Source organism: Ischnura elegans, chromosome 4 (genome assembly GCF_921293095.1).
Source record: "Ischnura elegans chromosome 4, ioIscEleg1.1, whole genome shotgun sequence".
Lineage (NCBI taxonomy): Eukaryota > Metazoa > Arthropoda > Insecta > Odonata > Coenagrionidae > Ischnura > Ischnura elegans.
Genome location: NC_060249.1, coordinates 115,002,529 through 115,024,221, shown reverse-complemented (window position 1 = coordinate 115,024,221; position 21,693 = coordinate 115,002,529). Strand labels below are relative to the sequence as shown.

The 21,693-nt window shown below is 38.2% G+C and overlaps 2 protein-coding genes across 2 annotated transcripts in view; one reads left to right on the top strand and one right to left on the bottom strand.

The window, feature by feature from the left end:
* Positions 1-16,850, top strand: part of LOC124157920 (UDP-glucose 4-epimerase-like) — a 46,217-nt gene extending 29,367 nt beyond the window's left edge. Inside the window, exons 2-8 of the mRNA XM_046533006.1 lie at positions 11,993-12,261; positions 12,841-12,954; positions 13,908-14,087; positions 14,658-14,838; positions 15,250-15,341; positions 15,754-15,946; positions 16,213-16,850. Of these exons, the coding sequence (XP_046388962.1) occupies positions 11,993-12,261; positions 12,841-12,954; positions 13,908-14,087; positions 14,658-14,838; positions 15,250-15,341; positions 15,754-15,946; positions 16,213-16,361 (1,178 nt within the window). The 3' untranslated portion in view covers positions 16,362-16,850. The remainder of the gene's footprint in view (positions 1-11,992; positions 12,262-12,840; positions 12,955-13,907; positions 14,088-14,657; positions 14,839-15,249; positions 15,342-15,753; positions 15,947-16,212) is intronic.
* A 3,085-nt stretch (positions 16,851-19,935) lies between these two features.
* On the bottom strand, positions 19,936-21,653 carry LOC124157919 (60S ribosomal protein L12). Its single transcript, XM_046533005.1, has 6 exons — positions 21,476-21,653; positions 21,321-21,394; positions 20,865-21,045; positions 20,673-20,791; positions 20,412-20,509; positions 19,936-19,962 (listed from the first exon to the last, which is right to left on the bottom strand). The coding sequence occupies exons 1-5, from the start codon at positions 21,510-21,512 to the stop codon at positions 20,423-20,425; spliced, it is 498 nt and encodes a 165-aa protein (XP_046388961.1). The 5' UTR covers positions 21,513-21,653; the 3' UTR covers positions 19,936-19,962; positions 20,412-20,422.
* Positions 21,654-21,693: the final 40 nt, after the last annotated feature.

Sequence of the window (21,693 nt, the reverse complement as noted above, 5' to 3'; positions counted from 1 at the left end):
CATTGCCATGATATAATAGAATATAAATTCTAGATCGTAAAAGAAGACGACTCTGAACCACAGATAGGAGCTGTAAGGATATCCGCACTGATATGAACTCTTCGAAGCCACTTAAATCAGACCCAAGGGGACATTTTCCGTCAGACAGCTACCTCTCTGCCGCTGAGGAATTAGGTGAACATGAACTAATAGAACAAGGATGGCTAGAAAAATGATGACCCTACACACAAAAGGTGCATTGTACGCGGAACTTCTTGACATTCATTGAATAACTCCATTTAAAATCACGTTTTACGGGTTAAATCATGTTTAATCCTTCCCTATCACGCACGCACCCATTTCTTAAATTATAAATCAGTGGGGAATGTTAACTGATTTTCCTAATACTGCAGGTCTTTTGATAAATTTATCTGAAAAATAGGTACCGCATTTCTAAACATCGGGAAGATATGAATACATTGTTCAGGCCTAAACATTATAATATTAGTTTCCCCAAGGTTCTTGAAATTCGTAATCATAATAGAACTGTGGCAAATACTCGGGAATAGTTTTCCTACATCAATACGGCCTTTAACTGGTTGATTTTATGTGTTCCGGAATCCGAACACCAAAAAAACGCAAGTATAATGGGATAATTTATTTTCTGTAGCAATACCTACCAGTAATTAAAAATTAAAATCGTATAACTACACCCAGTACAGTGACCATTCTGATTCCGTACGTCCCTTTTCTGTGGCAGCACCAAGTAGACGCCAGATTGTACGCCCGCCGGCCTGCGCAGCGATGTCAACTCACACGTCGCTCTGCGCATTTTCGGACGACGTCCCAAGAGTTCCATAAGACACAACGTTAGACGCGTCATAGCACCAGCGGCCCCCACCACTACCACTCTCCATATAACTGCATGGGGATGGATTGGGACGTTCTGGCCAGCGCCCCACGGCTACAAATACGAACTTCTCGCGCTTTTTCTTTTCGTGTTTTTCCAACACTTTCGATGTATGTGACTGAAAAAACACTTTGATTAATTAGATATATAATTATAAATTCATGGATATTTATTTTTTTTTACTTTTTCAAATATTTGGGAGGGGCGGCGTCCGAGAGTCCTTATGGGCAAGCCGCCACTGGTTATTCTTTTCTACCGTTTTCGCTGGTAGTTGTATTGAGGCATTACTGTGAAAGTACCTCTGCCTATCTACTTTTCGTTTTGATCTTCGATGATCTTAAATGCTCGTTTCTTGTCTTGCAAATTGATGTTAACTTTTCCCATCAATACGATACAACAATTGAATTTGTCATGCCGTTTGGTTATTTGGCGTTCATATTTTCCTAATTTATTCTTTCAACATATTATTCACCTCTATTTATCGCCTTGAATAACTTGCAACTCCGTGTTTTCTGTGTAAAAATGTACTTCTCTACGATCACGGATTCGACGTGAGGGCGTAATCGTCAGGTTATACAGAAAAAAAGAGTCGACTTACGGAACTCAAGGTCACCTTAAACCATCAATTTTCTTAAGCACCTCTGTTTACTTTTTTATTTTTCGCGTATGATCCACTCTATCTTCGCTGGTTGAACGATCGACCAAAAATGATGAAGGTAGAATTAAAAAAATATCTTTAACATTGTCATGTAATATATTATGGTTGAATCATCCAAATTTTCCTTTCTACCGAATTTGTCGTCCGTGTCTCCCTGCTAATTATCAATTTTTCAACAAAATGTACCAATGAATGTTTTTTCAGATGCAATTTAGTTTTTTTTCCCGGACGGATTTGCAATGGACAGTACTTAGGTTGTTAGATAGATGGGCGAGGGCGGAATAATAATCTTGTCTAATATAGTTTCTAAGGTTGGGCGGGAGAATTTGAACTAATGTTTCTAAATTGTGAAGACACAAAAAACTATTACGAAAATATTTGGAACTACGAACTAAAACCTGGAAATGAGTGGTGAAATGTGAAGGAACATGTAATATTGAAGCTCTCGGGTTTTGACTAACAAACAACTTTTTCTTGAATTCTATCAGGAATGAAAAGATTGTCCAATTCAGCTGCTCCCGTTTTCTTGCGTTCCAGTGTATAAATAACTTTATTTGGCGAAGACCAATTAGATTCCGATTTGGTTGCATTCACAGAGGCTATAAGTAAAACTGTCTGTTAATCAATCCTTAACAGAAAGTAATCATATCGCACCAGCTCGAGTCTTCTACTTGCTCGAATGTTGTCAGTTTACGGTTTATCAGCGTTTGGTGTTGAATGTTATTAGTTCAACGGACTCAGAAAATATCTTAGAAAAAAAATGACCAAACGTTCAGGTATGAAATGGTGGTTGCCGTTATTTCAGGATAAAACATACTTTATTTCCGTACTGTGAGGTGTAAATCCTGATTTGATCGTTCTTTTGTTTTCTCTGTTGGAAATTGAAGAGTACATAAATGAGGAGTAGTAATAGATGTAGAATAGATTTTTGGAGTGTAACGTAATCTTATCTAACAAGCTGCATTATGCACCCTCGGTGGCTGTGGGGTAAGTTCTCGCTAGCCTACCCAGTCGCGGGTTCGAATCCCTCGACGGTGGGTTGTTCCCGCATACAGGGCTTAAATACATGTGCGTATCCATAAACTCAGTTGTAAGAGAGAACATTATTGTCCTAAATTCGGTCGATTAGCGAAGACGAAATTGTTATTATTAATCTATTTTTCTCCCTTCCGTGAGGCAAATAATTACTCATTCCGCTTAGACCACTATTCTTCGGTCGCTTATGCTAATCCTCAAACAGTTGCCCTAGTTCAAGTATCCTCATATAATTGAAGTAAATGGAATGGACATAAGCGTGAATACCCATTCATTAAACCTATAAGGTCCATAAAGATTGCAGCCATTAGATATCATAACAAAATACGTTTTCAGGCTAATATCAATGCGTGGATTCCAAAAAGATTTATATTAAAGCGATATCTCTAATAGTTTCTGACAGTGGCGTAACTATGGGGGGGGGGGGGGGCGAGGGAGATAGACTCCCCTCCCCCCGAAAGCCTCAGCGAATCAAAAAAAATATTTAAAACTCTTGTCTAGTTTTGAAATATAATAACTGCATCTGTTCAGAGTTAAATTATAAGTGCCAAAATGATGCAAAGTGCATTTCCAGGAATGTAATTTTTCCAAAAAATTTCCCGCACCTCCCGTTGCTCGGTGGGGGGGGGGGTCGCCCCCTAGGACCCCCCTTTACTCCCCCCAAAGCATATTCCTAGTTACGCCACTGGTTCCTGACATAGTCTGGGACGTGAAATAACACCATTTCTCGCTCCCTTATGGGCTCATAGGGACATGTGTCACATGACATAAAAGCGCTAATTTTGTGAAAATTAAAGCGAAAATGCGGAGTTTTTCGTTCTTACTCCACAGGCTAGGTACACATGAAGGATGAACCGAAAGTCCTGTTATAATCGACCTTCCCATTGATTTATATTTTATAAACGATCAAATTTCCACTTTGTAAACAGCATTTCAAGTGAAAGATCTTAACAATGTGGAAACGACGATATTTAAAGGATGTCGCTAAAATAGTTTAAAAATAGAAGCCAATGGCCTATTCTTCAATAGAACCAATTCTTACAGTCATACATTTTGAGAGAATTAAAAAAAATTTGGGACATATATGTCCCTTGGACCTTAAAGGGACAAGGTGAAATTGCCAAAGTTATTTCCCACCATTTGTCATCGTAGATTTCCCTTTATCTACATGCACGAAGGACCGTGAAAGCCACCATGAAGATGTGTTGCACGGAGTGATTCCACTCCAGGCATTTTGCCTTAGTCAGACCGAGCACTCTGTGTCCGGCGAACGCAGAAAAATATAACTTTGGTAATACCACTTTAAACCTTTAAAGACCGAACTAACCAACCAACTGACTTTTTATTATTTTGGTGCATATCATATATATTTTACAACTAATTAAGAGATATTATGAAAGAAAACCCGAAAAAAAATTTGAAATGCGTTTTCAAGCTTGTTCCCAAACGGGAACACGACACAAAATTTTGCTATTTCTTGAAAAATAAATGTACACTTGACCAAAAAAGTGAGTTTAACAACATAATATATATTGATCTTTTGAATAAATAAGCATTTGTAACTGGAAAGGGAGAGTGTAGGGAAAAATATCGAATAAACCGCATACTCACTACAGAGGTGATAGAAATTACCAATTTTGAAAAGGTATCATTAACGACCAATGTATACACAAGTCATGTGATTCACTTTAAAAAATACTTCCATACTTTATTTACTAATGAAGGCTATAAAATTAATCGCAGATACGAAGTATAATTTTCATGAATTTTTATAATCCTGTTCCCAAATGAGAAAATTGGACCGTAAACGGTTAATGCTTCACGATTATGTCCTGTACTTTTACTTAACTTAAATTAGGGGACTTTATATTAGAGCAACTCTGTGATGGTTATCATTAATGGCCTTAGACCATTAGAATGTGTCCTCCGTGGATTCAGTAAGTATATGCTGTTGTTTTTGTAAGTGGTAGTACTCAGTGCTATAGTTGGGAAAAAATTTAGGCGATTCTCACAAAAATTTGCCAACAGCTGAACATGTATTATACATCCGGCCGCGACTGAAATATCCAACTCCAACTCTTATATTAGTTCCAAGTTGTGCCACGAAGTAACTGAGAAAGAAAATAATCATTTCCGATTTTTCTTTCAGAAATCCATTGGACAATTTACAGTTGGCCTATTGTTTTTACAGATTTTAAAAGGTATTTTAACCGGTATGCTTATAACGAGTTTGGATTTTAGGGGGTACGCCGTACCGGCCCAGCTACAGCACTGGTAGTACCTGTCATAACGTCACGAATTCGTGTAACTTCGCCCTCAGGGCGTAAAGGCCCACACGCCTTTGGGTAAATTCGTGGCTTCAAGTGGCCCCCTCTGAATAGGCTCAAGGCTAAGAGAATCACTCGGTACGATATTCGTCGTTTGTTTATTCACCGTCGGTATCCCGCCGAAGATATCTCCCTGGGAGATTAAATGATGTCACTGCATTTGACGGCGTTCGACTTTGAAGATATTGGCCTTCGGAGAAACCGTGGTGTTCCGCAAAATAACAAATTGAGCGCACGCGCGTACACTCACGGAATTTCTAAAGGTCCACTATTCGGTCATCATCATACGTCAACAGTCCCAAGGTTGGTTAGACGCAGCACTCTTTTCTGCTCTCCAATCCTTTAGCCTTTTCACAGCGACGTATTTATTCTCTTTTATATCACCTCTAACTTGCCCTGTGGGGTAGCCAGGAATGTCGTTTGGGGAAGGGGGTGTCCAAAACCAGGGGAAATGTTTTGAAAAACAGGGTTCTAAGCAGAGGGTTTTAAACTAATTTTTACACTTTTCGAGAAAACTTCATTGTCAAATAAGTCTTTTATAAATTCACGGATGTTCGATATTTTGTTCTCTATTAAGACCTGGTTACACGGTATATTAGCACGTACGGGTTAATGTCTAAATGTATGAACGCGAGAATGAACGCCAAAATGCACCGTGTAACCACCCAACTTGTGCGAATGCATGCACAGAAATTAGAACCTGTTCTAATTTGGTTCATGCATTCGTACATGTTCCGTTCCGATCCACCAAAATCATTCACGCAAACGTACATTAACTTGTACGTGTTAATGTACCGTGTAACCAGACCTTTATGAAGGAAAATAATTGTGTTTTTATATTTCGGTGGGGAGGGTCCAGACCCCCGGACATCCCTACTAGCTACGCCACTGAACCTGCCCTATGTCACCCATTTGGAGTCGTCTCTAGCCCTTCTTTCCTTCCACCTGTCCTACAATTGTTTTCATCATGCCATCTTGTCTCAGAATGTGGCTAACTAAGTTGTCCCGTCTTCTGCTTAAGGCTTTTAGGAGGCTTCTCTTTTCTCCCACTCTTCTTAGCACTTCCTCATTACCTACTTACTCGGTCGATCCATTTTTTATTCATCATTCTTCTGCTGCACCACATCTCAAATGCATCTCTACTCCTGACTTCGCCATTTGGTCAATTTATGATAATCGATACGAAAGTACTTGCGGGTAGGAGAATGGGGTACGTGCGAACAATCTGTGGATAGGAATAAAAATTTAAGGTAGATGCGTAATTCTGCAAAGATAGCATATGGTAGAGCATTTTATAAAAAGATTTCTTGCCAATTCTGAATCGTCTTTCACGAAAATTACATTTGTGCGTGTAAAAAGAACTGAGAAAAATTCAGTTCTCTCTTAGCAAGTTTAGGCATTGATAGCTTTAAAGAAAAAAATGCAAATTGGGTTATTCTTTCATTTTTTGGCAATACTTCATTCATTTTCATTTGAAAATAAACAAGTTTGCCTGTTCGAAGATTTGAATGCTTTTTCATCGATCACAATTCACGTCTCTTGTTCGTATCGTAATAGGATAAATCATGAGATTTTGTTAAGAAAATAGGCTGCTTAATTAAGATAGAGGTCGACATCTATGGTCATTAGCGCGGTCGTATCGTATGTTTGGTTAAATAAATGATTGTTTCTGTAGTTTGAGTGAAATACATATTAATTTTTTCATTGAAGGACGAAAATAATTAACTGAAGCGTTCGTTCAAAAATTCAGGTCGAAAAATTTTCCCTCGAGGCTGTTTGAGGTTTAATTTCCTTTTTCTATGTTGAAGAAGTCGAGCGTTAGTTTTAGGTGGTTATATTATTATTGAAATGTATACGTTAATGAGTTTTCGAATTTCTGATAAAATTTAAATCATGACTGCATAAATTGAAATTTTGAATAAAATTAAAATTATTAAAATGTTAATAAAAAATTCATAAATTAAATCGTGAAAAATTAAAGGTTATTTTGAGCAAACTTAAGATAAGTGGAATTGTGTGTTTGGTGATGACGTTACTTAAAGATTATTTTTAGCGACGCCAGATCAACAAACTGGTCGTTATTATGAGCGGATAAGGGGAGGACTATTCTATGCTCATTTGCGGCAAATATTAAAATTGCTCAATGTGACTCATAAAGCGTGTCTGCGTGTCTGGAAACGAGTGTCAATATACTAGCACACCGTGCGCACGCAAAGGAATGTCGCGTCGGTCGTTGAAGTCTCCTTCAGTATTGGAAATTTATTACTCGCAACTGATAATGCGGAATATTGGCGAACGCCTAAGGAATGTTTTATTTATCGAGAGCAAAAATAATTGCGGAAACAGCAATCAGGTAGTAACGAGTGCCGTTTAAATGTATGTTATCACTCGCGATATTCTCCCGGTCTAATATAGGAATATTTTATATGATAATCCTCATCGCTTGCTTGTTTGTTGGGCAGGTTGTTATATTTATCTGGTTCTAATTTCTCCATGTTTCCGGTGCAACCGTGTAGGTTTGTTGGTGATGACAACAGTTTCGCTGGCACTGCCAACTGTTGTCATCACCAACAAACCTACGCGGCTGCACCGGAAACATGGAGAAATTGGAACCTGAACACCGCGGAAACCTACGTAGTCATATTTATCTGGTGCTCGCAAGTGATATATTCAGCGATTATGTTGAAGTCTGCTCTGTAATTCCAAATTTTTTGTTGCATATTACCATCATGGACGTATCTGTATATCTTTTACTATTTATGGCTTTCATGATAACCTTCATAAGGGCGATAATAATGAACTCGTTATGGCTTGGTCAACGTCGACACATTGGCCGGTTTTTTTTAATGCGACGGACTTCATTATAGTAATGGCGATAAGAATATCATTTAATGTTTACAGAAACGTCACTTCCAAATTTTATTTACGTAGAGTGTCTTTAAATCATTAGCTTACACTACTGTTGACAAGTATATTTAGTTCCTTGTTTCATACATTAATAACTGAAGAACCTACTCCGTGAGTTGTCTAGTTTTTAAGGAATCGATAATCGGTCCAAGGAATTTCTTTTCCTATAGAAATTGATATGAATTTTTTTGCCGTTAACGGAGCGTGTTTGAAATATGTTACGTCATTAATCTGTTACGGTCTTTAGCAATCCATCATACTCCTTTATCCGTCCCAGATTCGCACTCAGCCCCTTGATACTTATTCTCGTGTTACCATGCTTTGAATATCTACAGCCGTAAGGGATTTATTGGTAGTGAAGTAATGGGTGTGGAGGTATTTGTTGGGTCTCCGTACTCGCCGATTTTCGGAATTCAGGAATAATGTTTCCATCTCTAAGGATCTAATCGTTCCTTTTTGGTTGAAAACTTAAATTGCTCAGTTCAATAGCCTCAGGCGATACATGATAGTACAGAAAAGAAAGGCATGCGAGGTTCCACAACTATTTATTGATGCGACCGGTTTCGATACAAAATATCTTCATCAGGTACTTACTATAGATGTATTTTCCATATCTGTTAGAGTCATAAGAGTCAAGAGCAATGGCGCAGCGAAGGGGGGGAGGGGGGGGTTGGGGGATAAAACCCCCCCAGGGCTCAGAGAAATTTTCAAGTTTAATCCTTTTCACTTAATTTGATTGATATTACTAATAGAATAGTGTAAGGATTATTAAAATATCCCTCAGAAAGCCGTGAAACTCACCATTTTCAACAATTTATTCTAAAATTCCGCAATTTATTAATCTCGCATCAACCTCTTATCCTGGTGGGTATACCATACCCACACACACCCTGGTATTAGTTGCACCTAAACCCCCCCCCCCCCCAACCTTCATTCCTAGCTGCGCCCCTGGTCAGGAGGTATTTTAGGATGGAGTGGAAGGGATAGAGGGTTGGTTAGCGGCATCAAATCAGGTACCCAACGGGATTGGGTAGGTGGGTAGGGAGGGTGAAGTGATCGGGGTTATGAGGGACACTTAGGGGAGGGAGAAATTGGGATCTTTGGGTGACTGGGGTGGGTACATACTTGGTGGGAAGGTCGTGAGGCAAGTGTTGGAAAAAGCATTGAGAATAGAGGATATAGATAGAGGTATTTCAGGAGTATATTTGTACGTTGATTAATGTCTCCGACTGGGAAGTTTGGGAATGAAGAATTTTCAACTACTCGGGTTTCAGATAGTCCAGTCAAAGCACGTGAAATGTGGGAAAATCGTTTCGTCGCAAATGTCTGCAAATTGAAGAATGTCCAACTGCTCCAAGTTGTCGAGGCCGGGGCCGTTCAAATTGCTATGACATCTTTCTGTTGAAGTACACCTTGTTGAAATATGAGCATTGTCCTTGGGGATTGACAAGGAGAGAGAAGCTTACCGGAATTACGTGATTTATTCCGAATATAATCCCTGAGCGGCCTGCCTTGTGAACCAGTATTGATATGTATTACATGCTCCACGATATTGTGTCACACGGGTGGGGGACCTCCAAACGGTCTAGACGGATTATCACCCCGACCTCTTTCTTCCGCCGTCGAAGGGATATCGTTTCCATCTAAGCAGCGGTGTAATCGGGTCTCGGATAGCCATTGATAAATAATACTCACCTCCTGAAGCATTAAGTTGTGCTCAATGGCGTGCAGGATTTCCTGTTTACTTTTTTCATTGCTAGAATGTATTTTTACCAGATGGATCGACGCCAGCAATTACCATAAGTATTTCATCCTAGCTCCTCGATTAAAAACTACGATATTATCTGTTACTTTCGTTTGCATTTCACGCAATGTCAGTGTTACCACGTTCTCAACTGGAAACAGTGGCGGATACATATGGGGGATGCAGGGGGCGCGATCCCCGCCCCCCTCGCGGGTCCGCCCATATTATCTAACATTGCAGAACCACAATTGTAACTTTTTTATATCATAGGATATCGTTGTCTTGTATTCTTGTATAATCAGATTAAGCAAAACTTTCTTAAACTTTGCATGTGATTTGATTGATTTTCATTACGATAAAAGTAAAGGTGCCTCAAGATATCTTTTGCGCCCCCCTTGAGTTTTTTTCAGTATCCGCTACTGACTGGAAAGTAATGACTTCTATTAACTTATTGCCAAAGGACAACTTTCTTGCCTGATTTTTTTCCTTTTTTCCCAATGGAAATGATATTTGTGTATCCAGCGATAAAATATAGTACTTAATCATCATAACGAAAAGCTTATCTCAAGTTCGCATAAAGCTATAAAAATGTGCAAAAAATGGTAATAGCAAGTATCTTTTTTTCATATCTTCTCGGTCAGCATAATCGTGAATTAGATCAAGAAGAAAAGAGTTAATTAATTTTGAGGATTAAGTGAATTATAGCTGTTAATTCTAATCGTGAGGTACGCCCAGTTGCTCATCCAGTGAGCCAAAATCAATCGTCAACTTCGATCGCGACATGAATAAGTCTTCTTTCATTTACGCATAAGAAAAAAAAGCCGTATTTAAACTTTCACCCTTCAAAAAACCGGGAAAAATGAGGCCATCAAGTTGGGGTGAACTTTGAATGACTAACCTTTTCTGTGGGAATTGCTATCATATATTGGTGGATTGTTGATCGGCAAAATATTCAGCATTCCAATCAATCCCATGTGAGCCCCGCTACATCAAATATTCCCCGATTCTTGCGAGAATCTCCGTCGTTTTATCGCGTACTTTTTTACGCGGACTACGTATGTAATTAAATCATTAGCTAGAACATTTTCCGGAGTATAGGCGGGTTTAGGGGGAGGGAACGGGGGTAGACGCTCAAAAAATAGACGAGGTTTTTAATACGGACCCGTTATCATTATACTTTCATTTTGATTTGTGTATTACGGATTCATTTAAGCCATGAGCTCAAGTCAAGAAGACAGGTCATTGCGGTCATTCGTTAGTCAGCGCTCGAAAAAAAACATCGCCCAAGTGGAAAAGGAGCTCGAAAACTGTCGTTATAATATAAGTAAATTATTGATATTTTCATATCAATTAATTTTATATTTCGTTCAGTAATTGTTGTACGTTGTTTTTTTATCTTAAACGTGAGAAGACCGTTTGCCTGTCAGACCCTTGTGACCCCTCTCCCCCTAGAAAAAATCCTGGATCCGCCCTTGCGGTGGAGGGATGTGTGGAGAGCGGTCTCGGCGTTGTCGGTATTGTTTATTTGGAGGGAATAAAGTGAAGGCTATCTTCGTAAAATTTTGGGAATGAATTTACCGCTGAACACCCCGTACATATGCTACGGCTGGCCTTGGCATCACCATTAGGCTTGGAGCCACCAGAAACTCGAAGGCTGCGCGCTAGGCTTGAAAGGGATTGGTAGGATTGCTAGGATTGATTGAACATATGAGAATTTCAGAGCAAAACGTAGAACATCATACGGGAACCCCACTGTATTTCCAGGTCTGAAAGATACAATGAATCAAGATAGATATTTTGCCCAATGGATAAGTATGGGCATTCGTTTTTTATTTTTAAAATATTTATGATGGGATCAGCCCATTATATTGAGCCTGATTTGAGATACTCAGTCTCACTCTCTGGGCTGGATATTTTGCCAGCCTTTGCTAGTGGTGATGTGAAAAGTTCTTGCCTGCTGAAATAAAAGGTTGTGAGTTTTAATCCTGCCCCCAGTGCCATAACTATGGGGGGGGGGAGGTGAGAGGATAGTTCCCCCCCTCAAAAGCCCCTGACGAATTAAAATATTATTTAAAACTATCGTCTAGTTTTGACATATAATAACTGCATCTGCTTCAAGTTCAAATTTTAGTGCCAAAGTGATGTAAAATTATTTTCTTTCCATGCATGTCATTTTTCAAAATTTTTCCCTGGAACACCTGTTGCCTTGGGGGGGGGGTTTTCTCATCCTCCCCCCCCCCCCCCAAAGCATTTGCCAAGTTATGCCACTGCCTGCCCCAGTATACTATCTTCATTCACTAACAATATGGAGGCATTTTTAGTTATTCAAATGGGATACTGTGATGTGAAAGGCTGTTATGAACTATTTTTGGGGGTTATAGAATCACATAAATGAAATATTGATTATTTTGTTTTTATCACTCCATGCATAGGAACCAGTGAGCCCCATAGGGAATGGAAGACCATATTTGTAACTGGTGGAGCTGGATATATTGGAAGTCATTGCATATTGACTCTTCTTGAAGCTGGGTACACTGTTGTCACGGTGGACAATTTCACAAATGCAGTTGGTATCGTCAAGGATGGACATTCCTGCGTTGCACCAAGCATTCAACGAGTTGAGCAGATAACAGGAAAAAAAGTTATATTCCATCATTGTGATCTTCTTGACAAAAAGAAGCTATCAGAAGTATTTGCAGAGGTAAGGGTTACATTTTGTGACTTGAAACTTATTTGTTGCATGAAGTTGCACAAGTGAGAAGATGTTTGCATGAAATATTGCCATTCTTTCTAAAATTGCAATTGCTACTTGATATTGCTGTTAGATACGCCAGTATTTCTTGTAAATATTTTTTTGACCCAAAGATTTTAGTTTCAATGTAATTCATTTTATCACTCATGAAGCAGTGCTATTTTATATTTTTTTATGTTTCTTAATTTTATTTTTGTAATTGACAAAGAGTATTGAAAAATGAAATCAGCAATTGCAGTGACTCTCGCTATACCGTTTTTGTAAAGCTCTTAATAATAATGTGATAATATAAAAATAAATTCTCGAAACCTCCAGACGTGAGAACTTGTAACATAATTGTAAATCATTTTGGAGACAGTATATGTTGATTTTTTAAATGATTTGTATCTACTTCTACTTATGTTATAGAAAAAAATGGTTATCCTGGGCCAGGGAAATCTGAAATAAAGCATGTTAGCTAATACTAACATCCGAACATCCTACCAAAGCTCTTTAAATTAACACTGCATTTGTTTTTATTATTTACAGCAAAAGATTGATTGTGTCATCCACTTCGCAGCCATGAAGGCTGTCGGTGAATCTATGCAAGTCCCTTTCTTATACTATAAGAACAATATAATGGGGACAATCAACCTTCTAGAGGTAGGTAAATCATTTATCTTCCATTGGTTCCATTTTATGTGCACTGTAGCCATGTTTACGTTTGAAATTTCCTGCTTCATTTTACTTCTCATTTTTCTGGTCTACGGTTAAATTGGTATTTGATGATACCAAATGCAATATAATATGCAATTTTTAAGCCATGGATCATTGTAGTCACATTCATGGAATATGAATATGACCCGGGATCCAGGATAGGGACAAGGGGGGGCTAAGTAGGGATCGGGAAAAAATTACCATTCTATCTAGCGTAAATTGGATACCCAAGGGGGGACTATAGCCACTCCCATAGATCCGCCACTGTATGACCCTAATAGAAGTAAGCACTGGAATTAAAGGCAAGTTTTGTTGAGTGCAGGCCTAATAAATATCTGGCCATAAGGCCATAGAGGAGTTCCCTCAGAGCCGTTGGTTCCTTCCATGCCTCAAGAGTGAGGAGGGCTCTTTCCCTATCCTCTGCTTAAGAGCTCTGTCTACATACAGTCAGTGGCAGCTGGTTCTTGTGTGCTGAAGTGCTTCAGAACATTAAATAGTGAATTGAACTTAATAAAATATGGAGGAAAGCTGCATATTCTAGCAGGATTCTTCAACAGGAAGGAGCAATGTAAGGATTAAATTTTTTGCCAATGAGTTGATAAATTTCGTATTTCCTCATCTGCTAATTTGTTTGTGGATGAGCTTGCAGAAGATTATATTTACCACTATTAAAAAATAATCAGTGGAAATACCAGGCCAAATTGAACACAAAGGCTAAGCGCCATGTAATAGGTGTCCAGTTCTTCGAAAAGTTGCTGCTGAGTTCATTTTTTGGGCATTGCCATATTGTAGATGGGTGTGGGATTCTAATGCAGAAATTATATTTCCTTGGCGATTCATAGTTTATTGAATTAACTTAACTATTATGAATTTTAATAACTGATTTCAATAATTTTCAGGTGATGGCAGAAAATAACTGTCACGAATTTGTTTTCTCAAGCTCCTGCACAGTATATGGTGATCCAGGAGATGCCTTGCCTATTACAGAGGAACACCCAACTGGTGGAGTCACCAATGTTTATGGGCGTACTAAATTTTTCATCGAAGAAATGCTGAAAGATATTTACAATGCCGACAAGGTAAGGCATGGTTATTAATATTAGTATATTGAAGGACTTTGCATTTCATCTATACTGAATTGGAGTCAGGGCTAAAGAGTTTTGTCAAGGGGGGCTACGATCAGTTTGCTGCCACTCTCCTACCACTAAAAATAATATATTTCTGAGTAATATTCTAAATAATATATAGGTAGGTACTCCGTTAGCTATTTTTTTATTTTTCAATTTGTCCCCTACTTATGCTACTCAAAGGAGGGGAAACAAATATTGAGAACATAGTCAATATATTTTAATTATAATTTGGTTGAACACTTGTTTAAAGTATGTTTTTGTTCGATATATTGGTTTAACTACAATGGTTAGAAATAAAACCCAGTGACTTGAACAGAATTAATTCCTATAAATTAGCAGTTTTGGCTATTAGACTGTCTTCTGGATCAGAAACCACAAAGTTCTATTTTATTTTAGAAACCATTCATCCTTGTCAAAACTTCTACTTTAGCAAACTGAGTATTTTGTTTTTGTGATTGTATTGGAGTACATTTAGTATAGTGAGTTTTATATTAAATCAATGTTTTCAATTATTTTCAGAGGTGGAATATTGTTTTGCTGAGATATTTCAACCCTGTTGGTGCCCATCCATCTGGTATTATTGGAGAGGACCCTACAAAACCTTTTGCCAATCTGATGCCATATATGGCACAGGTAGCCATTGGTACAAAGCCTTCCCTCACCATATTTGGAACCGACTACGAAACAGAGGATGGGACAGGTGAAAAAAAGATTTTTTTTCTAATTTGGTTTCTTTAGTTAGCTCAAGAACCAACCTACTAATACTCATTGAAAGTAAATATACTTATTTGCAATCTGTGTGCAAGTAACTTGCTCATGATGCTGTACCATAATCATTTATTGGACTTTTTGATTCCAGGCTGCCTAAAATATTTAATTTGTGAAGATCCATGTTTTTCAGGGAGTGAATTATCATTTTACATTTTAACTTTTCATTTGAAATAATTAAAAATTGCCCTATAACTCTGACATTATCTAATTTTTGAGAAAAAATGTGTGAGAGGTCAATGTTCATTGTTTTATTTATTGTTTAATGTGGCCAACAAAAAGAATGCCTGAGTAATAAATTATTTATTTAAAGAGCGAAATTTTGATAATTTTTCTTCCAAAGGTGTGAGGGACTATATCCACATAATGGATTTAGCTGAAGGACATGTTGCTGCTCTGTCCAAACTCAAGAGGGAGCCCAGCCTGGGCCTTAAGGTGATTAAACAGGGCCAGAAATTCATGTTTAGAAATTCTAAAATGAAATTAAGTCTAATACTAACAACTAATCTCCAGGAGCCATAAGAAGCATTAATGATGAGAAATATTTCTTTAAATGCAACTTTCAAATTTCATGGAGTTATCCTAGTTTTTTCTGGAATCTCTACGCATAATATTGGCAAGAATGCCAGTTTTTCCTGCAACATTGTTTGCTTGAACTACAGAAAATAACTCCCCTCTTTAATCAATGTTTTGGTCAAACTTAAGTCATTTGAATAAAAGTACACCGTTGAAGATCTAAGTACCAAACCCCCCGGGGGAACGAATTGCAAGTCATTGTTAAGACACCCCTAAATTTGACTCAAGTCAGCAGCTCCTTAATAAGACAGTTTCTCATCTCCCGTTTCAGGCTTACAACTTAGGAACAGGCAAAGGAGTGACAGTGTTACAGCTTGTGCACACCTTTGAAAGGGTTACTGGGACCACACTAACTCTTGATTTAAAGGACCGCAGGGAAGGTGATATCGTGGCTATGTATGCTGACCCATCACTTGCTGAAAAAGAGCTCGGCTGGACCGCTAAACGATCAATTGAAGAGATGTGTAAGTACTTCGATACTACTTCATTGATACATGCTGATACTCTATGGGAAAAACAATCTCAGGTTTACATGACTGTATACATGAAATTGCGAACACCAGCAATATTTGATCATGGTTGAATGAAGTCCGGTTCGGTAGTGTAAACTATTGTCTAAAGACTGACTTTTGTATGTAATGCTATCCCACATCCATGATTAGAATGTAGTGTAACCAGTAGAAGAAGTTCCTGAGAGAATCAAAAGTTAATGGAATTTATTTCCTTTCAGGTCGTGACTTCTGGAAGTGGCAGACACAGAACCCTACTGGATACCGTGGTGATGTTTCTCACATGATCCCAGCAGCCAAAAGCAATCTTTCAGAATCAGCTACAGTAAGCCTCACCAATGGAAACCATAGTGCTGTAAATGGACATTGACATAGCCAAAGAATTTGTTTGTTCTAACAAATCTCATCCCACATCATTCATTGAAAATGCCCAATTACATTGAGATGATCTCAAAAGATACACTCCGTATGCTGCTAATTAGACCAAAGGATCACAGAGGACTGATGAATGAATGTGATCAACACTTGGTTTGATTCTTTAAATTAATCACATCTTGGTTATGATAAACCCAATATTTCATCAACTTAAGGCTTCGTTAAATGGTACACTCAAATGCATAAATTATTTTGGTAGACCAGGACATGTACGAATTCACAAACCAAATAAGAACATGTTCAAATTTTTGTCATGCATTTGCACAAGTGGGGTGGTTACAGTTTTTGTTCATGCATTTAGACATAATCTCATGTGTTAATGTACCATTTATCCAGGTTTTTAAGTGAAAAAAGTGATTGCAATTGTAATGAAAATGCTGCTGTTGTGGAAATAAATAGTTGTGTACCATCCTTGTCAAATATACTCAATTGTTTTCATTTTAGTGTCACCCATTAACATCCACTTATGCCTTTAATTTAAATAGAGCATTTTTCCTCAGAATGCTTGCAACATCTTAAAACTAAAAATTTTGTGTGAATACGTAGAATTAATATTTTTAGCACATATTGAGCCACATCACATTTGTTTTTTGCTTGCTCAAAGAAATGAAATAAATAATTTCAATTTGCGGTGGCAACATGACTTAAATGTCTTCAACCCATTGTCCAAGCTTCATCAATTTTAGGTATTTACAGAAGTACCAGAGTACATAATTGGTTTCTTCATATTCATGGTGAAGAATGCAGTATATAAGGGTAAACCAAATTCAATCAGTAAATAATTTATCTCTTTATGCATGGTAGAGCCCACACACTAATTTCTCACTGACAGGCCTAAAATTTGCAAGCATGGCAGGCATCCATCTTCATACAATCTACATACTTCATTTCCAATGTTGGCCAGGAAAACCCAGTCTTCTTAAGCTTTAACCAACCAACCATAGCCATGCATATTTCCTTACCCATTTCAACCAATATTCATTTCTCAAAATTTTTATCTCCTTTCCTTTCACATTGCCCATATTTAAATTGCCCGAGTGTATCTGGCATTAGAAATATTTCCCAGGAGGGAGTGTGCTGAAGGAATTGCAGTGTATTCTACATACTTGCAGTGCTCGTCAGAAACCAGAACATCAGGAAAGACAAAATCACCCCTATTCTGACAAAACTTAAAACATCACTGGACAAATTCTCCAAATCATTTAAATCCACCGAGAACTCTGTTAATTAATTTATGGGACTACCAACCCCCGAGGAAACCCAAGCATCGCCTTCCCAAATGAGCCTTGAACCCCTATCATATCCCCCCATGTTTTATAATTCCACGACTGATTTACTCACAGCGAGTTATACGTTCCCATGGTCATACCCAGTAGGAGGCAGAGCGGGGCATCTACCCCCCCTTGAAGCAAAAATAAATTTAGTTCAAAACAAAAGTTATGAGCACATTTTCCCCTAGAAGAAAAGTGACATTAGTGTAAGACATGAAACTAAAATAAAAATTATTTTCTCAAGCAATTAATTATAAAAACTAATACATTTCTGTCATAATTTCCTTAAAATTTTTGTTTCATTAACCTTTTCTTTGCAAAAAAGTTACAACTTGAATGACCACAGCTAGTTTGACCCCCCCACCCCCAGTTTTGATTCTGGGTTCCCCCATGTATGTTCCTGAAACCATCCTTTAATGCAACTCTCAGGCGATAGCTTCCAGCTGGGAACTGAGAATTCAGAAACAAAGAGTTACTAAGCACAGCGTATCTTGCAGTGCTGTAGTTGGGAAAAAAAAATTTAGGCGGTAATCACCAAAATTTGCCAACATTCGAACATGTACATCTGGCTGCAATTTAAATGTCTCTTAACCCTTTCGCTGCTGTGAACGTACTATAACCTACTCCCTGCCACGCACTCACCCCTTTCACTGCATGTGACGGTTAGGTTTCCAGAGAATGGGCCGCAGCAAAAGGGTTAAATTCCAATTCTTATATTAGTTCCAAGTTATGCCATGAGATAACTCTTGAACAAATAAATAATCATTTCAGATTTTTCTGTCCGAAATCCATTGGACAATTTACAGCAGAGCTATTTTTTAACAGATTTAAAAAGATAGTTTAACCGGTACTCTTAGGATTTTACGGGGTATGCTGTACTGGCCCAACTACAGCACTGCATACTTTTGTTGACTAGATTGTGAGAACCAACACCATCTTTGCTGATACAATAAAAAATTCACAAGATGAATTAACTGGTAAGTAGGTGCTTCGTGTTCCTTCTCTGTAGTAATTAACTAAGGATATTATTTTCACTTATATTTTGAATAAACATGAGCACCAGCTTCATGTACACCATCTGGTATTGAATGTAAAGTTTTCAGTTCCCACTTTTAAAAAATGGGTGTCAACCAGTTAATTCCTCAGCAACACTGTTTAATGGAAAAGAGTAATTCACCTGTCACTACTTCTGCATACACCTGCTCACCTAAGACGGCTTCAGTTCACCCACTCATGATATCACCATATAGCTGTTCTGGCAGTAAAAATGTCTTAAAGATTGCAACAGACTAAATCACTTTGCACCAACTAGTGTTACTGACGTATCAGATTAAAAATATATACATCCTGAAACCTATTAGTTATTACACAAAATTCATAGATTTACAGCAAATCAACAGGGTCAGTATTACCCTATGATAAATGCAAATAGACAACTGTCCAAACACAAAGGTTTAAATGCCTACGTTGACACATTATAACCTGCCATTGATATCCATCTACGTGGTAAGGTATATGTCTAGCCATGGCAGAGGCACCATTAGAGGGAGAGCTGCAGCTTTAACTGATTCTATTGTAGTATTACGGACCAATAGTTTAACAATTATTGTTTCACAGAGTAGTTTAGTGGTCTCCTATTCAGAGGATAACTCTAGCAGTGGCCAATGTTGAAGGCCAGATATACAACAGAAACCAGTCCAGAAGAGGAATGATATACCTACATGCAACTGCTGTAGGTAATGCCTAGTAAAAGATTGACAAGAGAAATCATTGATGTAAGAGCACAATTGGTAAATGCTTAGTTGGAAAACAAGAGGCCCGAGTGCAATTATTGATAATGGAAGCTACATGCTGGGGAAGCCCCTGTTCACAACAGCTTATTTCCAGCCCTGCCCCCACACTTGAGGTACTTGGAACCAGTTATAACCATGAAAGTAATACAATGAAACTGGCATTTCTATGGACTCATGCCTTATAACTCCTATAATTTCTTTTGGGGACTTATTTCCCATGGCTTAGGAAAGTAGTAAAATATGCTCATGGCTATACAATTCCCAATTCTAAGCATGCTTTTTCCTCAAAACATCCAGTCCATAGACGAGCCCTTGCAGCTGGCACACTTCAAAGTCCAACTCTTATAATTCTACCTGACATCCTTGAGGAGGACGATAATAAAGGCATCAACTACTGGATGGCAAAGAGTAACAGGCATAAATTTATAGAAATGACAAATGCAAGTTAAATTTATGAAAATTTAATTATGGCCTGCAAAGTAAATAAAAATACAATCAGTACAGAGTTAAGAAATTCATCATGATTTGTTATTGGGGTTGTCTCCCCAGTGGCTTTTCTGCCTCACAAGAGCCTCTTGGTTGATGTGTAAGCAATTAAGAACATGCCTACACTTGCAAATGAGGTAGCAATTGAACACACTACACATGTAACTGATCTTTGAATTTTAATAAATGAATGAAAAATATCAAAACTGGAATGAATAATCAAATTTAGTGATCTCTCTAAAGTAACAACGAATCATTTAACAAAAAAAAAAAAACAAGAGGCCAAAGTAAGGTGGATGGGATGCCAACCCCTACCATTTTAGAGCCAGTAAGGCTGGGATTAAATAAAGTCCAGAAGCTTTAAAAATGCATCACATAGAAGAAAAAATAGCTCATCGGCTTTATTACGTATCCCAGACTTACTAGCTTACTTACAATGGACACAACTACTCCTCAGGAACTTCGATCTCGCCGTCGTTTATCTGGTCGATGACGTCGTGAGGTGGCTTTCCTTCAACAGTGCAACCAACACTCTGCAAAGGGAATAACATAGATAAAACGACGACCATGGACTAAGGTACAAATTCTAAGAATTAAATTATAAATTACCTAATGTCATCCAAGCATCTATCACATATAAACCAACTTGGCACAACACTGATGGTGACAAACAGTTAATAATTTCCAAATCCTCACCTGACACGTTCCCAGGATTTCCTTCACTGTTCCTTCCATCTTTCGCGACATAGACCTCTCTCGCATCGCCCTCGCAATTGATAAGATTTCATCAAAAGCCAGGTTTCCGCTGTGCTTAACTGGAAAGAAATATAAAATTAGCACGAGCACTTTGATATAATTTTCAGACAGCTACTAGTGACGCTAACTTACTGTTCTTTTGCTTCTTCCTATCACGAGGGGGTTCTTTGAGGGCCTTAATAATTAGGGAGGCAGCCGAGGGCACCACCGATATCGTAGCTTGCCTGTTCTGGATTGTCAGCTTCACCGTGATTTTTAGTCCTTTCCAGTCAGAAGTGGCTTTCGCGATGTCATCACCAACTTTTTTTGGAGACTGGAAAAGCAATGATACGGTAAGAATTAATATTATAATTATAAAATTACGAGAATGTAACAAGAATGAAGGGCAATCGTCGGAGTGAAGTCGTTAAATATATTATGTCCCAAAGAAAAGGCAAATTAATGGTGCTCGACAAGCTTTCGATGAGCAGGGGCAAGACTTCATGCAATGGCCAAAGTTACAGAGGAAGCACACGGCGAGCACATGGGATGATTATGACACCTTCAATCCGAGGTTTAAGTTTCAAGGGTAAAAAAAATTATAATTACCAAACCCAGAGGACCAATTTTTGGAGCCAGGGATGAAGTGGCACCAACTTCACCTCCGACACATCGGAGGAAAACTATAAAGAAGTAGAAATGAATTAGTATGTTGCTATAGAATCGGATTGAACAGCAAAATTTGTATTTTACACACTAATTACCTGTTTTAACTTCGGAAGGATCAAACTTAGGAGGCATGGCTGATTATCTGTAGGGCTAAATGAATAAATGCGAGAAAGATGTCAAATATTACACAGGGATTACAAATCCTGTCTTCACCTCCACGCACGACACGTTGAAAGGATTATGCCGGAAGAAGCGGAAGATGACGGAAACACGGAATGAAGTTAGAAATTGAGCTTCGTCCAGTTTGCCACAA